Below are 22,320 nucleotides of genomic sequence, written 5' to 3' on the forward strand. Positions count from 1 at the left end.
CCCTCTAACTACTCCAGACAAATCACCACAATATCCAAGTTAGAAGATGCTTTTTCCAATTTCCAGAACTTGTGGTATCCACCTAGTGCTGAAAATCCAGCTGTGCTCTTTCTGCTTCTTACATCATTGCCAGAAATAAAGATCTTGTAATCAAAACTTGGCTGAAAGTTTGATTGATGTTGCTTGAGGCACACACAAGCCTACCCCATTCTTCTATCACCACTGCAGGGTTTTCAAAAGTAATATTTATTTTCCATTGGAGAAAATAAAAGTATGATTGTTGCGTCCAAGGGAATTATCATGTCTTTACTGATCAAGGGCATCTGGTGTCTCCAATGACTAGTCCCTCATGAGTAATAATAATAATAACAGAAAAACAATAAAATGTTGAGCATTGAAGTGCTAGGCATTGTACAGAGGGATATATATCTGTATCCTTTTATCCTCAAACCCATCCTGTGTGATAAGGTCTATTGTTACGTGAGTTCTTGATTCCCATCTCTCTACACATGCTCTTCTGCAATTGTCCCCAGCTCAGCAAGTGATATCACCATCTATGCTGTTGCCCAAACTTGAAACTTAGAAGACATCCTTGATTCTACTTTTTGTCTCCATCTTACCTTTTCCCCAAGCTCCTGTCTGATCTTATTCAATCTACCAGTAGGTCCTCTTGGTTTTACCTCCCAAATATCTCCAGCATCTGTCCCCATACCTCTTGCATCTCCACTGCTATGAGCACTAGCCTATGTTGCCATCTGTCATCTCTTTATTGGAGACTTCACTTCTCTTCTAAGCCTTTCCTACTTAGTCTGCAAACACCAGTCAGAGGGGTATTTTATAAAAACAAATAAATAAATTACAACAGGTCATTTTCCTGCTTAGGACATTTCAATTGCTTCCTGTTGCATGAAAAATAAAATCTAAACTTTCTCACTCACGAGGTCCTGCATGATCTGGCCCCAATTTCTCTGACCTCATCTTATGTCCCATTCATCTTACTTAGTGTGCTTTGTCCGCACTGGACTTAGAATTCCAAGCACAACTCAAGCTCTTTCCTACCAAAGGAAGTTGGTACCATTTTCTCTGCTTGTGATGCTTTTCTTTTTGTTCTTTTCCTGGCTGGCTCTTCTTCTTATCTAAGGATAATTTTTGCCACCAAAGAGCATCCTTATTTTATACCTCTAATGTTTTTAATCAAAGCACCTGTGTGTTTTTGCATAGAATGCATACTCTGTAATTATTTTCTTTGTTGCCTACCTCGCCCAGTGGATGTGAGCTTGGTGAGGGCAAGACCTTATTTACTATTATATCCTCAGTGCTCAGCATAATGTCTGGTACAGAACAGGTGCCAAAAAACATCAGTTCAATGAATGTATAGAGGTTTATTTTATAGACGAAGTAAGTAGGTTTACAAAAGTAAAATAACTTGCCTGAGGTTACCTAACTGGTTAACAGCAGAGCAGGGATCAGTAAAGGCACATCTTGTTTCATTGTGCTTTGCTTTACTGCACGTCACAGATAAACTGCAGTTTTCACAAATTGAAGGTTTGTAGCAACCCTGTGTTGTCAGATGATAGTTAGCATTTCTTTTAGAAATAAAGTATTTTTAAATTATGTACATTGTTTTTGAAGACATAATGCTATTGCACACTTAATAGACTATAGTACAGTGTAAGCATAACTTCTATGCACACTGGGAAACCAAAAATAAAAAAACTCGTGTGACTTGCTTTACTGAAATATTTGCTTTATGGCAGAGGTCTGGAACCAAATCCCCAACATTTCCAAGGTATGCCCATACCCTGATCTGTCTGATGCCCATCCCTAAGTCATAATACGGAAGCACTAGTGTTACTAGAAATGGAATAGCAGATAAATTACCTCCTGCCACTTTGTGCCTTTTTATGGAGTATCTCAAAGTTCTACCACATAGAATATCCCTAAATAGGAAACGTAAAGGCAAGGAGTAACTGTATTACTATTTCCATTTTATACGTTAGGAAACAGAAGCATTAACTGGCTGTTTTGCATGGCACGTGGTCAGTTTTTGAATTGAAATTAGAAAGCCTCTTCTCTCAGAACATACTCAGCCCTTACTGCTTATAGTGTGGTTCCCAGAGCAGCAGCACTGACATCACCTGGGAGCTTGTTAGAAATGCAGAATCTCAGGCTCCACCCAGACAGGCACAGTCAGAAGGTGCATTTTAACAAGATCCCCAAGCACATTAAAGTTTTAGAAGTTGTGTTCTAGACCCTTTTAAAAGACAGGATACTCTACTCCACCCTGGACAGAACCATCAGCACTTCCAAACTCCAGGCCAGCTTTCTTCTTAACAAACTGCAGACCTGGTTTCTCAAGCCAACAGCCTAAATGGAGAGCAGCAGACTCCAGGCATAGCTAGTCCACAGCCGATCGTAGTTGTTCTGCCCTCTCTCACGCCAGACCTCCCGAAGTCCAGCCCCCGTCCACTCGACTGGACGAGGAATATTATCAGCAGGACCATCCCACCAGACACACAGGCTCTGATCTTTCATTCTTCCTGGACTCATAAAAATTCCTGTTACTTACAAAGCTCCTCTTCCACATAAAATAGAGCCTCTCTGTTGGAATGAGCAACTTGCTAACCCCTAAAATCATGTGGTCGGTTCTACTTTGAAGCCCTACCCCTCACTTCTATCTTTGGACTTCCTGCTGCTAACTCTTAGGTCTCCAAATTATCAGATGCAACAATGCCCTGACCCTAAGTCTGCACCCCCACCTCAAGTATGGGGGCCCCTTCTTCATCTCTCACTGCCACTGCCTTAACTGTCCAACCCTCAGCCTCTCTCACTTCAGGTTCAATACCCCCACTTAACCTCTTTTCTACAAGTCTCTCAGCCCCCTCTCATGCATTCTTCACACAGCTGACAGAGCTATCTTCCTGCTAAATTGGCTCAGGTTACTTCCAGACCTAAAAACATCCTGGGGTTTCTCCAATGCATGCAATTCAAACCCAAACATGTACAGTAACTATTAACATTATTCTGCAGAATTTCACATCTATTCCCTTCGGTGTGTGTTTGAGGAGCTGGTGATTACACTGAAATGATGGGGTGAACTGGGTCTAAAACATGGAAATATTAAATAGGAATCTCTTGCTTTCATTATCTTTCATCATTCAATTACAGGCGTACCTCGGAGATATTGTGGGTTTCACTCCAGACCACTGCAATAAAGTGAATATCACAATAAAACAGGTCATGGGCATTTTTTGGTTTCCCAGTGCATATAAAAGTTATGTTTACACTATAGCCTATTAAGTGTGCAATAGCTTTAGGTCTAAAAAAATGTACATATATTAATTTAAAAATACTTTAGTGCTAAAAGATGATAACCATCACCTGAGCCTTCGGTGACTCATAATCTTTTGCTGGTGGAAGATTTGAAATATTGCAAGAATTACCAAAGTGTGATGCAGAGACACGAAATGAGCAAACGCTGTTAGAAAAACAGCACTGATAAACTTGCTCGACGCAGGGTTACCACAGACCGTAAAATTTGTAAAAAAAAATGCAATATCTGCAAAGCATAATAAAGCAAAGAGCAATGAAATGAGGTCTGCCTTTATTTGTCCATTCACGTGTTCAGTCAACAAATATTCCTTAAGCACCTAGTACGTGCCCGTGCAGTACATTAGGTCCTGCTGTTGTAGAAACAAATATCAATACTGTAATAAGGCCAGAAGACTAACCTGCGGGAACTCAGAGAGGGCCATAAGGAAGGATATCAGGAGAGGAACGCTTAAAGATGGGTTTGTTAGATAGAGAAGAGGGACAGACAAAAGGAACAGTGCATACAAGAGCCAGTGGTGTGAAAGGTCGTGTGTGTTTGAAGCCTTGGTCTGAGGTTTAAATGGAAAAAGAAAAAGGCCTATATGTGGACCCTATGGGGAAAAGGCAGGGCAGGAAAAGAGTCTGGGTGGGACAAAAGTCTGGCAGAGAAGGGCCACAAATTGACAATTTCCATTTCAGAGGGTGGGTTCTCTTATTTGTGAGGAACCCCCTGGCTCTCTCCATAAAGTTTCTAGTTGAAGAATTCTTCTGGGTGTTGTTATATTCCTGTTCCTGGCCAGTCCAACTCACAGACAGGCGCGCTGAAATGTGCTCACTGGATGTACACACATCCACACCCTCAACTGGGGATTCACGGATCCATCACTGCATGTCATTGTTGCTATTCCAGAAAGAAAGCTCTTTGCACAACTCCTTGCCCAGACGCCACAGCAGTGTTAAGACCTGAATCCAGTAACGAGTTATCAGAACGTCCGGCAAGCTGTGAGCTACGTAAACTTCAGAATTTACACAGGTGAACCCTGCGTTTGCCTCATCCCTCTGATGTGGGCTGGAATGGAAAGGCTGATTAACAGTCTCCTCGCCAGTTTTCCCTGACTGAAGAGGAAGAGTCAGAGGTCACAGTGACCTTCAGCAGGCAGTTAGTGGCTGCCCTCAGTAATTCCCATCAGGAAGATGGCGTGCAGAGTGGTTAAGAGCAGATGACTCGGCATCAGGGACTAATGCTCAAACTCCAGCTGTGGCTCTCCATAAGTCTCTGACTTTTACTAAATCACCTAATTTTTCTTCTCTCAGTTTTCCTAGCTAAAAAATGGGGGTAGTAATAGCTTCCTTACAGTCCTTAGAAGATTTTAGAAGTTGTGTCTATAAAGCATGTAGTACAATGACTGTCACATATAATGCTTAACAAGCTGCGGAAATTATTAGCTCAGATGATAACAGCCTCACACTCTCTCGTTCTCTCTCTCTCTCCCACTGTTCCCTGTGCGTGTGTGTGTGTGAGTGATGCAAGTGTGGAATGTTAACATTCTACTCAGTCTTTCCACCCTACTTAATTCTGTAGATTTTTGTCCCACCCAGAATCCTTCAGGAGATAGTTCATAAATCAGCTGCGCCTGACCTGACCCTCTTCCTAAAGAACAAAGGCAAGCTCACAGTCCAAATGTTCGCCCACTCTGCTGAAGAAGAGCTTAGAGGGAGCCTGAGACAGGATGGGGTGGGAAAAAGGAAGTGTAGAAAGGGCATCCGGGAGAGAAATTCTGGGTTGGAGAAACTATTGGCTTATATATAACAACCCAGTACTTACTCATGCTAGATTTTAAAAATTACTTTACCTGATTAATAGAGAAATCAGTGATCATTATAATATCAGAAGGGAAAGGACAGTTTTATAATAAGACACTCCCTAGCTTGGGATTGAAGGTCACAGGGAAATTTATAAGTTCAACAAATGCTGTGTTCAAAGTGAAGGCTGTATGCCAATCGCCAGATCCTGTGAAGCCTGCAGCAGCGAGCTGGCCTGTACCCAGGTGTGTATGTGAGTGTCCAAGGCTTGGAGCAGAGTTCACTCACTTTCGTGCCAAAAGAGGCTGCAGTAAATTAGCCTAAAGCTCACATTATCCTACAATGGCAAGAGAATTGAGGATTCCAAGGATAAACTTTGAATGTATTTACCATAAACACTAATTATAAAGCCAGACAATGTCTTAATGGAAAGAAAACAAATTTCTATTTCTCACAGATGCATGCGTGTACATAAAGATTACAGTGTATCCCTTAATTGGCAAATCATAGCTAGCGTGTGTGTCTCTATTTGCATAGGTTTAGCGTCTAGTCATGTATGTATATGCACACTGTTACGACACAGACCTTAAAAATTAGGTATATTATTTCACTGAATTTTTAAAATTACAAATCCAGAATACTTAAGGAGCTTGAGCATTTGCCTCAGCTGCACCTTTCATTTCCTTAGCCAAGTCTTTCTTTCCTTTCCTATTGTAGGATAAAATCAGTTGAACCTCAGAGAATCAAGCTATGGTTTGAAGAAATCAAAAGAGCCTAAAAATTTAGGTAATGTCTCCAGAACATGCCCTTCCCCTCTCCTCCAAGACCAGCCCGACTGTATCTGCCCACCTTAATTTTTGAAGTCTGTCCAACTCTAACTTGCTGATGATTTAATTTCCATCTCTTTTCCCCAACATCCCCCTTTTTCCTCTCCATGGTCCACTTGAAGCCACTGTAGTATTTGGATAACTCACAGTGGGATGAGATGAAACATTCACAGGGGGTTCTGATTGGTGGAGGGAGGTACATGTATTTTTTTTTTTAATTTCATGAACTTTGTGTTTTGATGTGTGTGTTTTCTTTATAGGCAGGGGAAATGCACTCCCCTACTGCCCTGGTAACTGAAGACCTGATGCCACCTCCAGTCTTTCTGGTCTCTATGTTGTTTTTCTGGGGCATAGGAACCAACCACAGGATGGGAGATGACAACCCCTGATAAAAGTGTAGCTGAGAAAATTCCCTGCTAAAGAAGATTAGCTGTTAAACACACCAAAAGCAACAGTCACTTTACAAGGAACATTAACCTGCTGGAGATGCTGCTGCTGCTGCAGCTACTGCTGACTTAATGTGACTAAGAACTGTGCTTAGTTCTTTTATCTATTGTCTCATTTAATCCTTACAAATATCCATAAGTATCCCTCTTTCCTAGTATCCATTTGGTAAATAAAAATAATCATGTTCAGTTGAGATCAGTGGCTTGCCCAAGGTCAAATAGCTAATAAATAGTTGAGTTGGGATGCGAATTTAGAGCTCGCTAAGCCCAGAACCGGCGTAATTAATCAAGAGATAAATCTCGGACAAAGGAAAGCCTTCCAGGAAATTTGACTAAATTTCTTCTTTAGACGTTTTAGAGAAGTGCTTAATCTTTGTGGGTTTTTTTTTTATAAATTTATTTATTTATTTTGTTTATTTATTGGCTGTGTTGGGTCTTCGTTGCTGCACACGGGCTTTCTCTAGTTGCTGCGAGCGGGGGCTACTCTTCACTGTGGTGCGTGGGCTCCTCATTGTAGTGGCTTCTCTTGTTGTGGAGCACGGGCTCTAGGCACATGGGCTTCAATAGTTGCGGCACATGGGCTCAATAGTTGTGGCTCACGGGCTCTAGAGCACAGGCTCAATAGTTGTGGTGCACGGGCTCAGTTGCTCCATGGCATGTGGAATCTTCCCAGAGCAGGGCTCAAACCCGTGTCCCCTGCATTGGCAAGCAGATTCTTAACCACTGTGCCACGTAGGAAGTCCGAGAAGTGCTTAATCTTTAAACTCAATTCGAGAAATCTTTAAAATGTACACAATAGTCTGTATTCAAGAAAGATCTAGATCTAATCCTCTTGGGTGTGAATGGAGAACAACTCACCAAAACTCATCAAGAGGAAGAGAATAAAACCTTGGCTATTCATTTAGATCAGAAGCTCTCCAAGTATTACCTTAAGTATTGCCTACTGAGATCATGTCTGTGTAGTATTTGTATTTATAATATACTGCTGCCTCTTTCATTTTTCCTGCTGGTAATAAACTTCATGTATCACTTCTCTCAAAGTGTTAACTCTCCTCACTGATTCTGTTGAGATAGAAAATAAAATACACTTTTAGAGTGGGCAGTCAGTCAAGATTTTCCACTATTTTGCCAAGGTGGAAAAAGAGGCTCAGAAAAATGTAGTAATTTACTCAAGATCGAAGGTCTTGTTAGCCAAGAGCATGCGCTTTGGAGTTAGAGTGTTTTTTTTTTTAAATTAATTTATTTTAAAATTTTATTTTTGGCTGTGTTGAGTCTTTGTTGCTGTGCCTGGGCTTTCTCTAGTTGTGGCGAGCGGGGGCTACTCTTCACTGAAGTGTGCGGGCTTCTCATCGCTGTGGCTTCTCTTATTGTGGAGCATGGTCTCTAGGCGCGTGGGCTTCAGTAGTTGCAGCATGTGGGCTCAGTAGTTGTGGCGCAGGGGCTCTAGAGCGCAGGATCAGAAGTTGGGGCACATGGTCATGTGGGATCTTCCCAGGCCAGGGATCAAACCCAGGTCCCCTGCACTGGTAGGCGGATTCTTAACCACTGCGTCACCAGGGAATTCCCTTAGAGTGGTTTTTAACACCATATATTAGCTGAGTAATCATGCGATGGCTACTTAACAATACTCTGAGTCTCAGTTTCCTTATCTGGAAGAGGAGATAATAATGTACTTAAATGTATTATTATTATTATTATATCAAGTTATATATTACCATATCATAACATATGATATTCTCATTACACTATTTTTATTATATAATAAAATTTATCAGCATCCTAAGAAATAAATGGGGTAACATATGTAAAGTGCACACACAGCACACAGTGATGAATCACCATCAGCAGCAGCAGCAGCAGCCCAACAGAGCAGAGTCGACAGCTTACGCGTTTTAACTCTCTGCCACACTAAACAATCTTCCTATGTGTACAGAGATGGGTCAGGTACACTCATCTACTTACCAAGACTGCTCCCACCCTCCGCCAAATCAGATCAGACAAACCTCACTGAAGGGCTTTACCAGCCAAACATTCGTCAGACAATAAGAAGGCACAATGTGAGGTCTATTTACAAATTGCAGTCTGAACCTACATTTGTGTTTCTAGAACTTAGATTTATGTTCTTTGGAAAAGCAACCCTCAGAAGGATGGCTATTTACAATTACTCTTAAAAAGATCTTACTATTACAGTACTTTTCAGATGGCATCTTGATGAATGATTAACTTATAGAGGGAGAGGCTAAATAAAGTTAGAAGGTTAGGATACTTTATAATTTAAACCAATTATGGGCCCAAATGAGGTTAACCTAACCTTCACACATAACAATAACACCTAATGAGAAAAAGGTATAACCATAGGAGTCAAAGATAAGGGAGAATATAACATGGTCTTTTGATAAAATATAAGTTAAACACATTTATTTTAGCTTCCTGGGAAGTCAGGTTAATGAAACATTAACCTGATTAATGTGATTAATGGTGATGCATATGTGGAAGTAAATTGCATGGGAGGAAAAGAAGGATGTGCGTGTATAATCAAGTATGAACAAGAAAGAACTCCTGAAACTATCTAAACTTGACAATTTCTTTGGAGTTACAATTGTTTGTATTTTCTCTATTAACTCCAAAAATAAATAAACCTCAAAGAGACATGTGAAATCTGGCATGCCAAAGTGCTGCTACAGTAATTTTGAGAAAAGAAAACATTACTCTGGATAGTTTTAGGAAAGTCAAAATCCCATGACTTATATTGTTCTTACACGAAGAAAGGTTTGTTACTCTAGGTTGTGCTTTTTAATTTTGGCCGCACATTGCAGTGACCTGGAGAGCTTTGCAAAAGACTAATGCCGGGGTCCCCCTTTAAGATATTTGAACTCTTCCCAGGTGATGCTAGTGTACAGCCAGGTACGAGAGCCACTGTTCTAGTGAGCTTGTTGAGAGGTCTAATCCTTTTTCTGTTACAAACAACTTGTACAGAGTTTGCCAATCAAGCTTAAATGTCAGTTGAATAAATGAAATTAAAACTATCTCTGGAGAATGATCATTCCTTCTGTGTTGCTGAGACAATTACTAGAAGAAAAATAGACACAATATTTTTAAGGGTTTCTTCCATTCTAAAGTACTTGAAATAGGAATGTCTATCCCCTCATTAAAACAGCAAACAAAACAAAACAAAAAAAACAAAAAAAAAATCCTTTTTCCTTCTTCACTTTTAGCATCAAATTTAACATTAAAATCCTATCATGAATTTTCTAATAATGAAGTATTTTCCTCCATTTAGAAAGGATTTATTGAGTACCTGCCAATAAATGTAGAAGGCACTTGGGCACATGATGCTAAACAAACATCCATAGTCTATTAGACAGGTGATCGAAACATTTCTACTCAGTGAGATAAGTGATGCTGTCAGAGATGTTTTCTGTCCAGTGGGAAACCATGGGAGGGACCCTTCCTACAGACTGGGGAGATCTGGGTGGCTTCCCAGATAAAAATCACACCTATCCTAAACATAGCAGAGTAGGAGTTAGCCAAGCAAAGGGCTACTGTCAGGGAGAGCTCTGGCCAGAAGGAATAGCATATTTGAAGACCCAGAGGCATGCTAGCCATGGTGTACATAAAGAAGTAAAGGAAATCCAGAGCATTAGAGCCTACATGACAGAAGGTGTGTGTGTGTTACAGTTGGAGGGAGGTGATCTCCCAGGGGAGATAGTGAGTGATGAAGCTGGAGAGGTAAGCCAGGCCCAGCTAGATCATGCAAGACCTTGGAAATTTGTTAAGTTTAAGCCTTTTTATTTTCTTAAATGAAATAGCAGAAAGGCTGGTCATTTAATTTTATGCAGGGGAATACTATAACTGGATTTGAGTGTTTTGAAGATCATTGTTGCTGCAAAGTAGTGAATGCATTGAAGGGGAAAAGACTGGAGTCAGAAAGATCAGTTCAGAAGTGAAAAAAAGATGGTGATCTGTCATCCAGAAGCAGCAGCAGGGATGAGGAAAAATGGCCATATCTAAGAGTCGGTAAGATGGTGACACTCGATGAAAGTTGATGACTGATTTGACTGAGGGTGAAGGATGTCAGGAGTCTCAGGTTACGTGCAGGTACCTGACCTGCCCAACCACATGGAACACAGAAGGATGTGCAGGTTTGACAGAGATTATAACAGTCTCTGTTTCACCTAGTAAGAGTTTGAAATGCAGTTCAAATTTTCCAAGCGGCTATATGTACAGGCAGTTGTCCTAATGGACCTTATGGCCCTTAAGGGAAGAGACTAGATAGCAGGTGTGGGTTTAGGAACCATCAGCATATGGAAGGGGGTTGAGGGTATGGGGTAAATGAGCTTCAGCCCAGACAAGCGTGCGGAACAAGAGAGAAGAATGAGCTCAGAAAAACACCAACGTTGAAGGAATGGGCAGAGGAGGAAAAGCCAGAAAAGGAAACTGAGAAGAGACAGAGAAGAAGGAAAATCAAGGGAGTGAGACAGAGCAGAATTGGGGAAGAAATCTGAAGGAGAGTCTAGCCAACCGCACTGTAGTGAAGAACCAGACTCCATCTTCAATGTTTGACTCTGACAGCTTTCAAGCCCCACTACCTCCCACAGCAGAGCAAGCCTGTAAGAAAGCCTGGGTGCCTCCTCTTTTGGCCTCAGCAGAAAGTTCAAACCACGGCAGGTTCTGCTCACATGCACAAACCCTCACCCAAGTCCCATGCCGTAACCACCGTACAACTCCAGACCAGTCTCTTTCCCCTGATTGCTGAAGCCATTTGAAAACCAACTTGGGGTTTTCCCCTTCTTGCCCCAGAAAGCCTCGTTATATGAGTAATAAACCTTGTCATACGCTCTTGGTCTATGTGTGGCATCATTACTTCCAACATCCAAACCAAATTTGGGTGGGAGGATCCATTCTATCTCACAGGGTTACCGCAACATAAGCCAAAGATTCTCATGTAACCTAAGGTCCAAGAGGAGTCCCTGCATTTGGCAGCAGCAAGGTCCAGGGCAGGCTCAGCCTTAGTGGAAAGACGGGGAGAAAACCTGAGTGTCAAAGCGTAAAAGAGAGAGAAGGTAGCAAGATGGTGACAGTGAATACAAACAACTCTTTCAACAAGTTTCATTGTGAAAGGGAGGGGGAAGCTGTGGTACTTGGAGGGGGACACGGGGTCAAGAAAAGGCTCTGCTTGTTTGAGTATTAACATAGGAGAGACCTGAGCACAGTTAAAGAGAAATAACCAGGCAAGAGGAAGAGAGAGGCTTCAGATATAGGAAAGAGGAAGGTAAAGGGATTAAGAGAAATGCCCGAGGAGGGGTACAGGATCCAGAGCTAAGGTGGAGGAGTTCATAATTCATTTTAGACAGTGAGAAGGGGGAGAGCATGTTTGGAGGTGTCTGCTTGCAGACCTGTGGGCAGACCTTTGTGCTTTAGGGAGTGAGGTGATCTGCTGGAAGTTAGGGAAGAAGAGGTGGTAGGACTGGAGGAGATGGAGTCTGAAATGGCCTTCAAGAACAGAGACAGCGCTTGTCTTCAAAATATAGAAGGGTCTGGGCACAGGATGGAAGGGTCATGTCCCTGCCTTACTGCCATCTTGGAGTGCTGGTCTCTGCTTGATTTGCCTATTTAGAAAGATCTGTCTAGTTTTCCTTTTATCACTCTCTGCCTCCACAAACTGGCTATGATCACCTCTTTCTAGCTCCCTTTATTATTATTTTTTTAAAACTGTCCATTTATTTCATTATGAAGCCTAGAAAACTTAGTAAATATAAACAAGCAAAGAAGAGTTACATTCCTTATAAATCCACTGCTTAGAGATTTTGACTATTAATATCATAATCATTTCTAGCTCCTGAAAAAGAATGATAAAAATATACCTTTAATATGGAAAATAGGGATTGTGTCATTTACAATAATTACGTTCTTGCTTTTCTTCACTTACTGTACTGTGAATGTTTTCCCATGTCTTTAATATTCTTCTAAGCATGTTTAATGGTGACAGGCTATTTCATGATATGCCTGTACCAATGTATGGCCATACAATATAATGGGCATCTATTTTGTTTTATTGAATTTTTGTTACCCCAACATCCACTTACCCTCCTTCTCAATTTTTCCCTCTGGAGAATCCAGACAGTTTGGGTGATGCTGACTCTACCCACAATTTCAAGGTCAGAGTCTTTGACCCAGGCCAATGCCATTTCATTTCCCTGTCCTCAGGGTCTAGAACTCAATGTGAGCAATGCCACCTTCAAATCCTGGGAAGAAGGGGCAAGGGATCCAGGGGCCAGGAGAAAGGGCCTACCTGTAGTCCATGTCCTCTCCTATGCACCACTGCAAGGAGAGAGAATGCCCATGAAGGAGGAAACATGGAGGCTGTGTGCTCCTGAGGCCACAGCCTAGGTCTTATTCATGCAGGTGTCTTCACTCCTAACCCCGAGGCTGCCATAGAGCACGCACATGAGGAGGTACCAGCTGCAACCATGCCCTTCCTGCCACCCCCAAGTGCAACGGGACAAAGGTTAAACTGGTTGGATGGAAGAGAAAAGTCAGATGCAGCATTTATCTTTTTTTCTCTTGAAACAATATTCAACAGACTTGAGAAGAATCAGGAAGGCAATGTACTTGGCTGATATTTTGATAGTGGTTGCCTTCTTTTAAAGAGTGAAGTAAATCAGAAAGAGAAAAACAAATACTGTATGTTAACGTACATATATGGAATCTAGAAAAATGATACTGATGAACCGAGTGGCAGAGCAGGAATAGAGATGCAGACGTAGAGAACGGACTTGAGAACATAGTGAGAGAGTAGCACTGACATAAACACACTCCCAAATGTAAAATAGCTAGTGGGAAGCTGCTACAGAGCACAGAGAGATCAGCTTGATGCTTTGTGAAGACCTAAAGGGGTAGGATAAGGAGGTTGGGAGGGAGGCACGAGAGGGAAGGGATATGGGCATATGTGTATAAATACAGTTGATTCACTTTGTTGTACAGCAGAAATTAACCAATACCATAAAGCAATTATACTCCAATAAAGATTAAAAAAAAGAAATAAATAAAAAGTAATATGTGGCGCATGTATTGAACTTCATAGTTTATAAAACACTTTCAGTACATTACCTACTTCGGGCCTCAAAACAATACTGCTGGGTAGAAATCATTGCTCCCCCACACATTAAGGAGGCAAAATTGAGACACATGAATATGGAGTACGTGGTTCAGGGTCATGCAAAGAACAGGTGGTGAATCTGACCATGAAGAGGGTTTTTTTCCCACTACTCGGAGAACTGCAGAAGACTAGCAAGTGCCCAATCTGTCTGGGTTAATCTCCCTACCAGCTTCTCGCAACTTCTTCTCCCCCTACCTGCATGTCCTAGAAAGAATTTTTTGGCTTCATTTGTACAACTCTGGGCTCCAAGAGAGGAACAAGGCTGACATAGTTCTTTGGGTAAACACAAGCAGCAAATGACAGTGATTTACTCCTGACTTGCAAACTTCTGATTATCAATCCACTGCCGGCTATGTAAACAGGTGTAAACTAAGATTAAAATCAGTTTACACAGTGCGGTAAATAATTTAATCTCTCCGCAGCATGGTGCTTGTGAATGTAAACATTTAAGCCCAAACCGATGCTGACTTTCCAGTTTCTCAAGCAGAGAAAAGAAAGCCTGTGCCAACTGATGGCCCTTGTGTGCCCCTGCTAGGGCAGGGAAGCTGGTGCTCTGAGATGCAGATGTGGCAGGGGGTGGGGGGGGAGGGCGAGGTGGGGAGCGGGGAGGGGAAGCCTCACTGTTCCCAGTGCAAAGCTCAGCCATGGGCCCAGGTAGCTAGGAATAATCCCTCCATCCTGAATTCCTCCCGGTCCTGAGAGACTTTTCTCTCTCCCTCTAGTCTGCATTGCATTGTTCTGCAGACACCTGAGTTGGCTGCAGGTGTATGAAAAGGAAGGCCAGAAGAGAAGAAGAAAAGCAAGGAAACAGCAGGCTTCAGGCAGGTTGTAATGCCATTCTCATTGGAAGATGACCTGGGCACGCACTGCCCGTCAGTGCATGCTGATGCAAATTGATCCAGATCCTGTGACCATCACATGCAAATGTGTTTTCAGTTGTCAAAAACTGTTGACTCTACCTGCTAGAGTCACTGAACCAGAATGCTGCTTCTTATAAATTTTTCCTCAGTATTTATTCATGTCCTAATTAGTCTGGCTTTTGCCTCGGGCTGAGATGGTGAGGAGGAGACTTCTCTCTCCCCGTCCCAAATATGATCTTGGGCTTTCTAGGGAGTGGAAGGCTCTGGACGAAGCCAGACTCAATCCATCCCATATTGAGATGGCTGGATGTGACTAGAGAAGGACAAATTGGAGCCAGGGAGTAAGCTTCCTGATTTTCTTTTGCTCCCTTAGAGAATTCTAGCTTACAATACAAGTTGGTATCTCCTGGAATCATTGGTAATGCCATGGCTGGGATTTTGTCAGTTCAAAACAAACAGTCTTTAAAAAAATACCTACTATGGTCAGATTTTGAACTAAGTCCTGGGTAAGAAATCAATTTTAATAGAGACACATATGTAGAGAACAAACATACGGACACCAAGTGGGGAAACCCGGGGGCTGGCGCAGGGAGCAGTTGGGAGGGGATGAATTGGGAGATGGGGATTTCCATATATACATTACTAATAAGAAAAAAATATCAAATTGTACACTTCAAAAAGTCAATTTGATTTTCTCCTTAACTGACACAACTTATGGCAGGGAAATAATAGTTACTATTTACTGAGTACAAGGAGTTTCTTCTTCTGAAAGCTTTTTACTTGTTTTGTTTGCTCAGAAAATGTTTCTATTTCTGAAACCATTTATTGAGTATTTAGCACAAGCCAGGCACTGAGCTGGATGTGTATTATCTTGTTTAATCCTCAACTGAGCACTCCGGTGAGGGCATTATCCCCATCGGACAAAGGAGATGAGACCCAAAGACTTAAGTAACTTGCCTGAGGTTACTCAGCTAATAATATGAGGGACAACTGGGATCGAATCCCAGCTTGACTTTCTTTAAAACCCTTGCTCTTAAATTATGCAGTAAGCTTTTGTTCTTTCTGGCCCACCATGTGTTCGGAAGAAAGGCCCTCTTGGTTTTTGGGTCTAGGAGTGTATACGTACAAAGTTCAGGAAGAAGAAAGCAGAGAGACTGTAATTACAATACTAATATCTAGTATGTATTGAGTTTTATGTTTTAAAACTCATGTTTTATATATACTAATTTATTTAGTTCCTACATTATTATTACTATTATTATTATTATTATCCTCATTTTACAGATGAGGAAGACTGAGACAGAGAAAGAAAACTTCCCAGTATCACATAACCAATAAATATCTGACTGGAGGACCATTCCAGGAAGTTTCTCCCAGAGCCACAACCATAAGGCCTCCGCTGTCCTGATGAGGATGTTCTAGGACAGAGTAGGATTCAGGTGACATATGTACCACTTAAGAAGCTCCTGACACTTACTTTCAAGGAAAATAATAATTCAAACAGAGGTTCTTTTAAAAAGCATCTAGATGAGGCTGTGGAATCTCCTATGGGAAAGAATGTCTTTACAGAGAGCATACCTGGCCAGCCTGCCTGTCATGATGGGGAACACATCTGTGCAGGTGAAGAGAGATTATATAAAAAAACAAACAAACACAGAAAACAATGGCCAGCCCAGAAGGTCTTAATATTATTTCCAAAACAATGGTCTAGAATTTGCAAATGAAGGAATAGGAGCAAAGTACAAGGGCAGAGAGAACTGCAAAGACCAGGAACAATCCAACTTACTTCCTGACTTTATTCTCCGCGCTTCCCACCACGTAGTAGCCCGGTTTGCATTCATATCTGCAGATGGAGCCCACATCATGGTTGCCCTGGAGGCAGTGAGGCAGGAGCAAGTTGGCGTTCGGGATAACAGGGGGAACATCACACTCCAACTTGCAGTAGGCTTCGGGGAGAGACCAGAGCCCATCTTCAAGACAGGTCAGCCATGGGCTCAGTCCTGACTCCAAGAAAGAGAAGCACAGGATGCTCAGAACAGAGAGTCAAGAAATAAAATACTAGCAGAGAGAATAAAGACCTGTCAACATACCATCATTCTTGGAAAGTCACATTATTCTTTGTGGAGCTGCTTCTCTAAAACCTCAGGTCAAATGTTTATCCTATATCTTTTTGCCCACAGAGCATCTACTGTGCTCTCTTATACAGCAAAGAGGTCAGAAAGCTATTTCTCGACCTGAATGAAAGAAGGGCTACCGACCAAATCATTACCTCACTTCCTCACTACAAATAAAAAAATAGAGTAGTGACAGTATCATGGAAAGCATTATAATAACACTAGATGACACTTTTATAGGGCTCATTATATGCCAGGCACTGCTCTAAGCATTTTACACGTATTCACTTGTGTAAACTTCAAACCTCAAATAACCCTATGAAACAGATACCATCATTATCCCCTGTTTCGCGGATGAGGAAATTGAGTTTAGGTAACTTGCCCAAGCTAGTAAGGGCAGAGGCAGGGTTTGAACTCAGGCAGTTTGGATGCAAACTTCTGCACTTCAATGTCACACCATACGCCTCAGTGGTTTCTCCAAGTGCAATCCATGGCACCACACAGTAGCATCACCAACCCACCTCAGACCTACTAAATCAGAATCTGTCAGCATGAGGCTCAGGAAGGCACATTTGTAACAAGTCTCCTCAGTCATTGTTAGGCACACCTAAGTCCAAGACGTAAAGAGTGAGATGTGGGGTAGAGCCAGTTCTATCCTATCTTCATCTCTTCCCAGCAGTACAGCTCATGTAACGTTGCTCTCATGTCTAAAACAGACCTAAAAGCACCTAACTCATAGGGTGGTTGTAAATATTGAATTTTAAAATATGCATGATAAAGCGTATCTGGATTATTAATATTACTAGAAAACTGTTAGTTGGCGTGACTCCAGAGGACATAAAGTCAAATAAAAAACAGGAAAGTCTAAGTTTCTTTCATGAATGGGATCTTGAGTCAGGGCATCCTTCCAGGTGTTTGGGACAAGGAACACTGTTGCCCTTGGGGACTTTGCTTGTGATATCAGAAGAGGGTGGGACAGCAGAGCCAAATGGGAAGGGCATTGGGGTGAAGGAAAGATCCCCAAAGTACCACCAAAAGAGAGAGAACCTGAAGAGAACTTGCATACGGTACCTTGAAGCTTGGCTGGTGGGACACAGGAGATGGAGCAGCGTTTCAAAAAGTTTGTTCCCTCTGAGCAGGAGAAGGTTGCGTAGTTCACCAAAGATGGGTCGGGGACGCCACAGTCAAGGGGCATGCAGCTCACAGCCCGGTTCCAGTGCCCAGAGGAACATGTGAGCAGAATTTCCCTCTGGAAACAGAAGATTTTCTGCTGTTAAGGTCACATAAAAAGGCTTATCAAAATAATTTCCAGGCTTTGGAAGAGGCCTGATGATTATTTGTGCAAACATTCACAACAGGCAAAATTATTTTGTCTTTCTCCCTCTTTATGTCTTATTGTCTTAGTGTACAATCTCACAGTACTCAGGCATGTTGCTGATGAAAGGCGCATGTTATTGTAAGGGAATCCTTAAATGAAGATGCTCCTCCAGGCCAACTCTTGGCTCTTCTCCAGATCGTTCTCTACCCTTCTCCACCTGCACTGTGCCCTGGGACACTGGCCTTCGTAGATTTCATGCCTCTGACTTGTGTTTGGTTTAGCACCCAGGGCAGCACCGGCAGGAGACTGGAGGGGGAGAGATGCAAGGGATGTCAGGGTTCCAATCTTTGCTACTCCCTTCCTAGGGGTTGCTGTAGGTTGGCTTCACCCTTTGGCGGTGCTCTCCACACACCTCCTGCACTCTCCTCCCATGGGTTCTGCTAACTGCTCCCTGAGGTCAACTCTTCAGGTCTAGAGGGGATATCACCCCTTCACCCTGGGATTCTGCACCATCTCCTTGTAATTTCCTATATCCTGCCCCCACCTTTATAAGGGGTCCCTTTATTGAAGTCCCTCAAATTGCCCACCTTTGAGCATGTCATCTGTTTCCTGCTGGGACCTTTACTGCAAAGCCAACTGATAATGCTACTAAACATAATTCACTCCTCTGAGGATGGTGCCAACACTCTAAGAACAGCTGAGAATGAAAGCATCTGAGGCACCTTCCAAACTTTGTAGTTAAATCTGAGTGATTCCAGCTGCTTCCCTGGGCCTATGGTTACTGCAGGGGAGCCCTAGAATTCATCACCACAAAATAAATGAGGAGAAATTTTTTGAGCACCTAGAAGGGCCAGATTCTTTACTAGGTTTGGATAAACAAGACCCTCACGGAGCTGATAATCTATCAGCAGAGCAAATCATAGGTTGAAACAGTATATCAGAAAACATCTGAAGGGGGAAGAATGGAAAGAAGGAGAAGAGAGAGAGGGAGGGAGGAAAGGAAGTAAAAAAGGAAAATGCAGGAGATATATTTTTGGTATATCCTACTCCTTTCTATGATGATTTGAGAGAATATAATACAAAGAATGCAAATGATAAAAGTGAAGGAAGTAGGAAACATGGACCATAAAGAAAGAAAACATAAATCACTGTAAAAAAAAAATAACAGCAATATCATATATGCATGCTTGTTTTGTGGTGGTAAGACAGCACTATAGGGGCTGGAGAAGGGACTGCCCATCCTTGGGTAGAAGGGAGAGTATTTAGGGGTAGGTTCACAGAGTAGGTAACTCAGGAATCGGCCTTTGAAAGATGAGCAGACTTCCCAACAGCAGAGGAGGAGCAGGAAGAAGAAAGTGTTCAGAGGGAGAGGAACAGGAGGAGCAGTCACTCAGAGACCTGGATGCTCCTGGCTTGTTTGAGAAAAATTGCAGCCGTCATTCTAGCCAATGGGTTATCAAAAATCAAAGGGAGAGAGGGGAGATTCTGTGGCTCAGCCGGTCATTCCACCAGGAGACCACAGTGGCACCGAAGTCAAAGGAAAAATGACTGGTGAAAGCACCTGTCACCCCTGACACCCACTCCTGGAGGGCTGCTCCTCCCGGCTTCCCAGTGTTTCCCTGTTGCCTGCCAGAAGGACCCAATTCAAAGCCAGGCACATTTTTCTCTTTAGTTTCAGTTCTTGTGTCAACAAAAAGCAAATATCCTCACTGTCTTGTGATCACGAGCTGGGATCGCATAATTTCTGTAGTGGGGCCAGCCTCGGGTAGCGGGAGTGGTCAGCTGGAGGGCTGTGTTTGCTGACTCCACCATATGGTTGGCAAAGGGTGAGTGAGCTCTCACCTTCTTTCTCCCAAATCTGCCCCTGCCACCCTGATCACAGCCTGGAAGACTGGCTCGAACCACAATGATCACTTACAGAATGTCTCTCAAACTCTGCATGTATTGCCTGGTTTTTCTCCTGGCTTCATTAAGTATTAACCATCTTGTCTTGAATTTGTTCCTAATTTTAATGAATTACGAACACCATCTTTTCTTCTCTCCCCTTCTTTACCTATCACACAAATGTATTCATTTCCTATATTGTTTTTGTTCTTTTTCCTTCTTTCCATCTCTTTTCTAGTGTGAGTTAAGCTGAGTTAAGAATAGGTGATAAGAGTCCTGCCTTTCTGACCAAAGCATCATAGTCCAAGGAGTTGGTACTTCAGGGTATGTTAAAACTGTCTCTCTCTATGCAGAACCTAAACCATCTGAAATCAAAGACTGTGACTTTAAATTCTGACTATGTCTAAGGAAGTGAAATTCTTCCATGCATCTACAACCTGCTAAGCAGTCAACTGATACAAGATGAAAATAACTCCAATCTTTGGAACCATTGATACCTGACTACCAATCATGATTTGACTCCTCCCTCATCAGACCTCATCTTTGTCATCTTCCTCTCAAGCACAATTACCTTCTGCCTAATGCATCCTGTCTCTATCTAATATTGTGCTCATGTTTTCTAATGCTTGATTTCAAGTTTCAAATTCCTCTGTAGAGTATTGAAAGCTCTCTAAAGGAAAAATGGAAAACAAAATTCTTAGTTGAGAATACATTATCATACTCATAATAATGATAGCTTTGCAGAGAGCTGGGTGCCTATCATTTTGCTAGAAGCATATAAATTATCTCTAGTCAGTCATCAAAATAACCAAATGACATAAACACTTCTGAACTAACTATTTTATAAATGTGGAAACAAACTTAAAGAGGTTAGTTTCTTTTGTTTGTCTTTACCTAAAATTACACACCTAATAAACAGTGGAGTCAAAATTTCATTCCAGGTCTCTCTCCCAAACCATGCTCTTCACCAATACATTCTGCTACCTTCAGATCACCTTGAAATCCTGGAAGTGGTGCTGTGGCAGCTTGTAGAAATTTGGAAAATTCAGTCAAAGCTAGAATCATGATAGAGTCCCCACCTCAGTAACAGAAGGAAGAAAATCAGACTTTTTCCTCCAGTGTTCTTGTAAGGAGAGCTTGGGAGGGGAGGTCAGGCAATGAACCACGAACAAGCTGATTGCAGCCTATCTTGCATGCAAATTGTGGGCAGGTCTAAACTGTTGCATTTCCTTCTTGAAGCCAAAAGTGGGGGTCATAATTTCTGATAGGAAGACACAAGCAAAGGAGAAGAATAGAATGTGTGTTCCTATCTACTGCCTACCTGGAGAGAAACGGACACCCTACTTAATGAAAACTATACCTGTTCTTATACATACCTTGTATTTCTATAAAGCCATGCATCTCCTTGCTTGTTAGTGGCCTCATTTTTCCTTTCAGATGATTTAATAACACATGCCTTCCCCCCATCCAGCCAGGGGAAGGAGCATGCCTACTGTATCTCCCCAGGGGCTTGGTCCTGATAACAATGGATTTCCAACTCACCTGCACCGGCCTGAGGTACTGCCCACTGCTGGCCTGAAGGGCAAACCCCCTTTGGCAGGTAATAGAGCACTTCATGTGACCTGGGCCACCAGAGGTACAGTTCACCACATCCGCGTGATCAAGCAACAATGGCTCACAGCTGCCCTGCTCCCCACAGGGCCGATGGACACAGCTGGAGATGACAGAAACAGAAGTATCTTAAACTGACTCAGAATTGACAGGCAGCAACAAAGGCTTTGTGTCTCCCTCTAAACCAAAGAGAACACTGTTTCTACAAAACCTACATGAAACTCATCACTTCCTTCTACGTGACCTGGAACCATGCAACATAAAATGAACAAGAACAATATCAGCTACCAAGTGATTATGAATCAGCTTTCTATGGATCTTTCAGGAGGACAAAATGATGGTGGGACAGGTGGGAATTGTGTCCCAAGATCTCTGGATGGCATCAGAAATGAATAGATCAGAGGATAATCCTTGAAATATTTCATAACCAGTCCTCTGGGCCCCAAACAATCAGAACAGATGCAGGACAAAGGTCAGAAGTGAATCCTGGGGGCCCCTGCTTGTGTCAGGCATTAACCTTTCTGTTGTTCGATCACAGGTTGGTTGCAGGGGGGACCTGTAAGAAGGGCTTGGGTGTTAGAAATGGCAGAAAAAGCAACACTTATTTACTGAGTGGCATGGAAATATTTTTGGCAACTGGTATACCACACTGAATATCAGCACTGGCTAATCAGAAATTAAGCCCATGACAGAAAGAGGAAACTCACGCATATCAGATCCCTTCCACATGCCTGACATTGCTCTACATGTTTCCAGGACATTATCTCAGCAGAGGGGAACTGCTGCCCACACCTCTAGGGCAAGTCAACCAGGAATAGATGAGATAGTTAAACTCCCCAGGGTTCAGGGAGAGACTCTGCTGGGACCATAACAGCAGTAAGGATGCAACAGAGATGGACCTAGAGATTGTCATACTGAGTGAAATAAGTCTGGCAGAGAAAGACAAATATATGATCTCTCTTATATGTAGAAGCTAAAAAATGGTA

At 42.4% G+C, this 22,320-nt stretch overlaps 1 protein-coding gene across 1 annotated transcript in view; it reads right to left on the reverse strand.

Annotated features, from left to right (window-relative positions):
- The window catches only part of PAPPA2 (pappalysin 2), a 266,326-nt gene that overhangs the window by 61,779 nt on the left and 182,227 nt on the right, over nucleotides 1-22,320 (reverse strand). Inside the window, exons 14-16 of the mRNA XM_057730056.1 lie at nucleotides 21,266-21,437; nucleotides 17,593-17,770; nucleotides 16,194-16,407 (exon numbers count right to left, since the gene is read on the reverse strand). Of these exons, the coding sequence (XP_057586039.1) occupies nucleotides 16,194-16,407; nucleotides 17,593-17,770; nucleotides 21,266-21,437 (564 nt within the window). The remainder of the gene's footprint in view (nucleotides 1-16,193; nucleotides 16,408-17,592; nucleotides 17,771-21,265; nucleotides 21,438-22,320) is intronic.

This window comes from Hippopotamus amphibius, chromosome 3 (genome assembly GCF_030028045.1).
Source record: "Hippopotamus amphibius kiboko isolate mHipAmp2 chromosome 3, mHipAmp2.hap2, whole genome shotgun sequence".
Lineage (NCBI taxonomy): Eukaryota > Metazoa > Chordata > Mammalia > Artiodactyla > Hippopotamidae > Hippopotamus > Hippopotamus amphibius.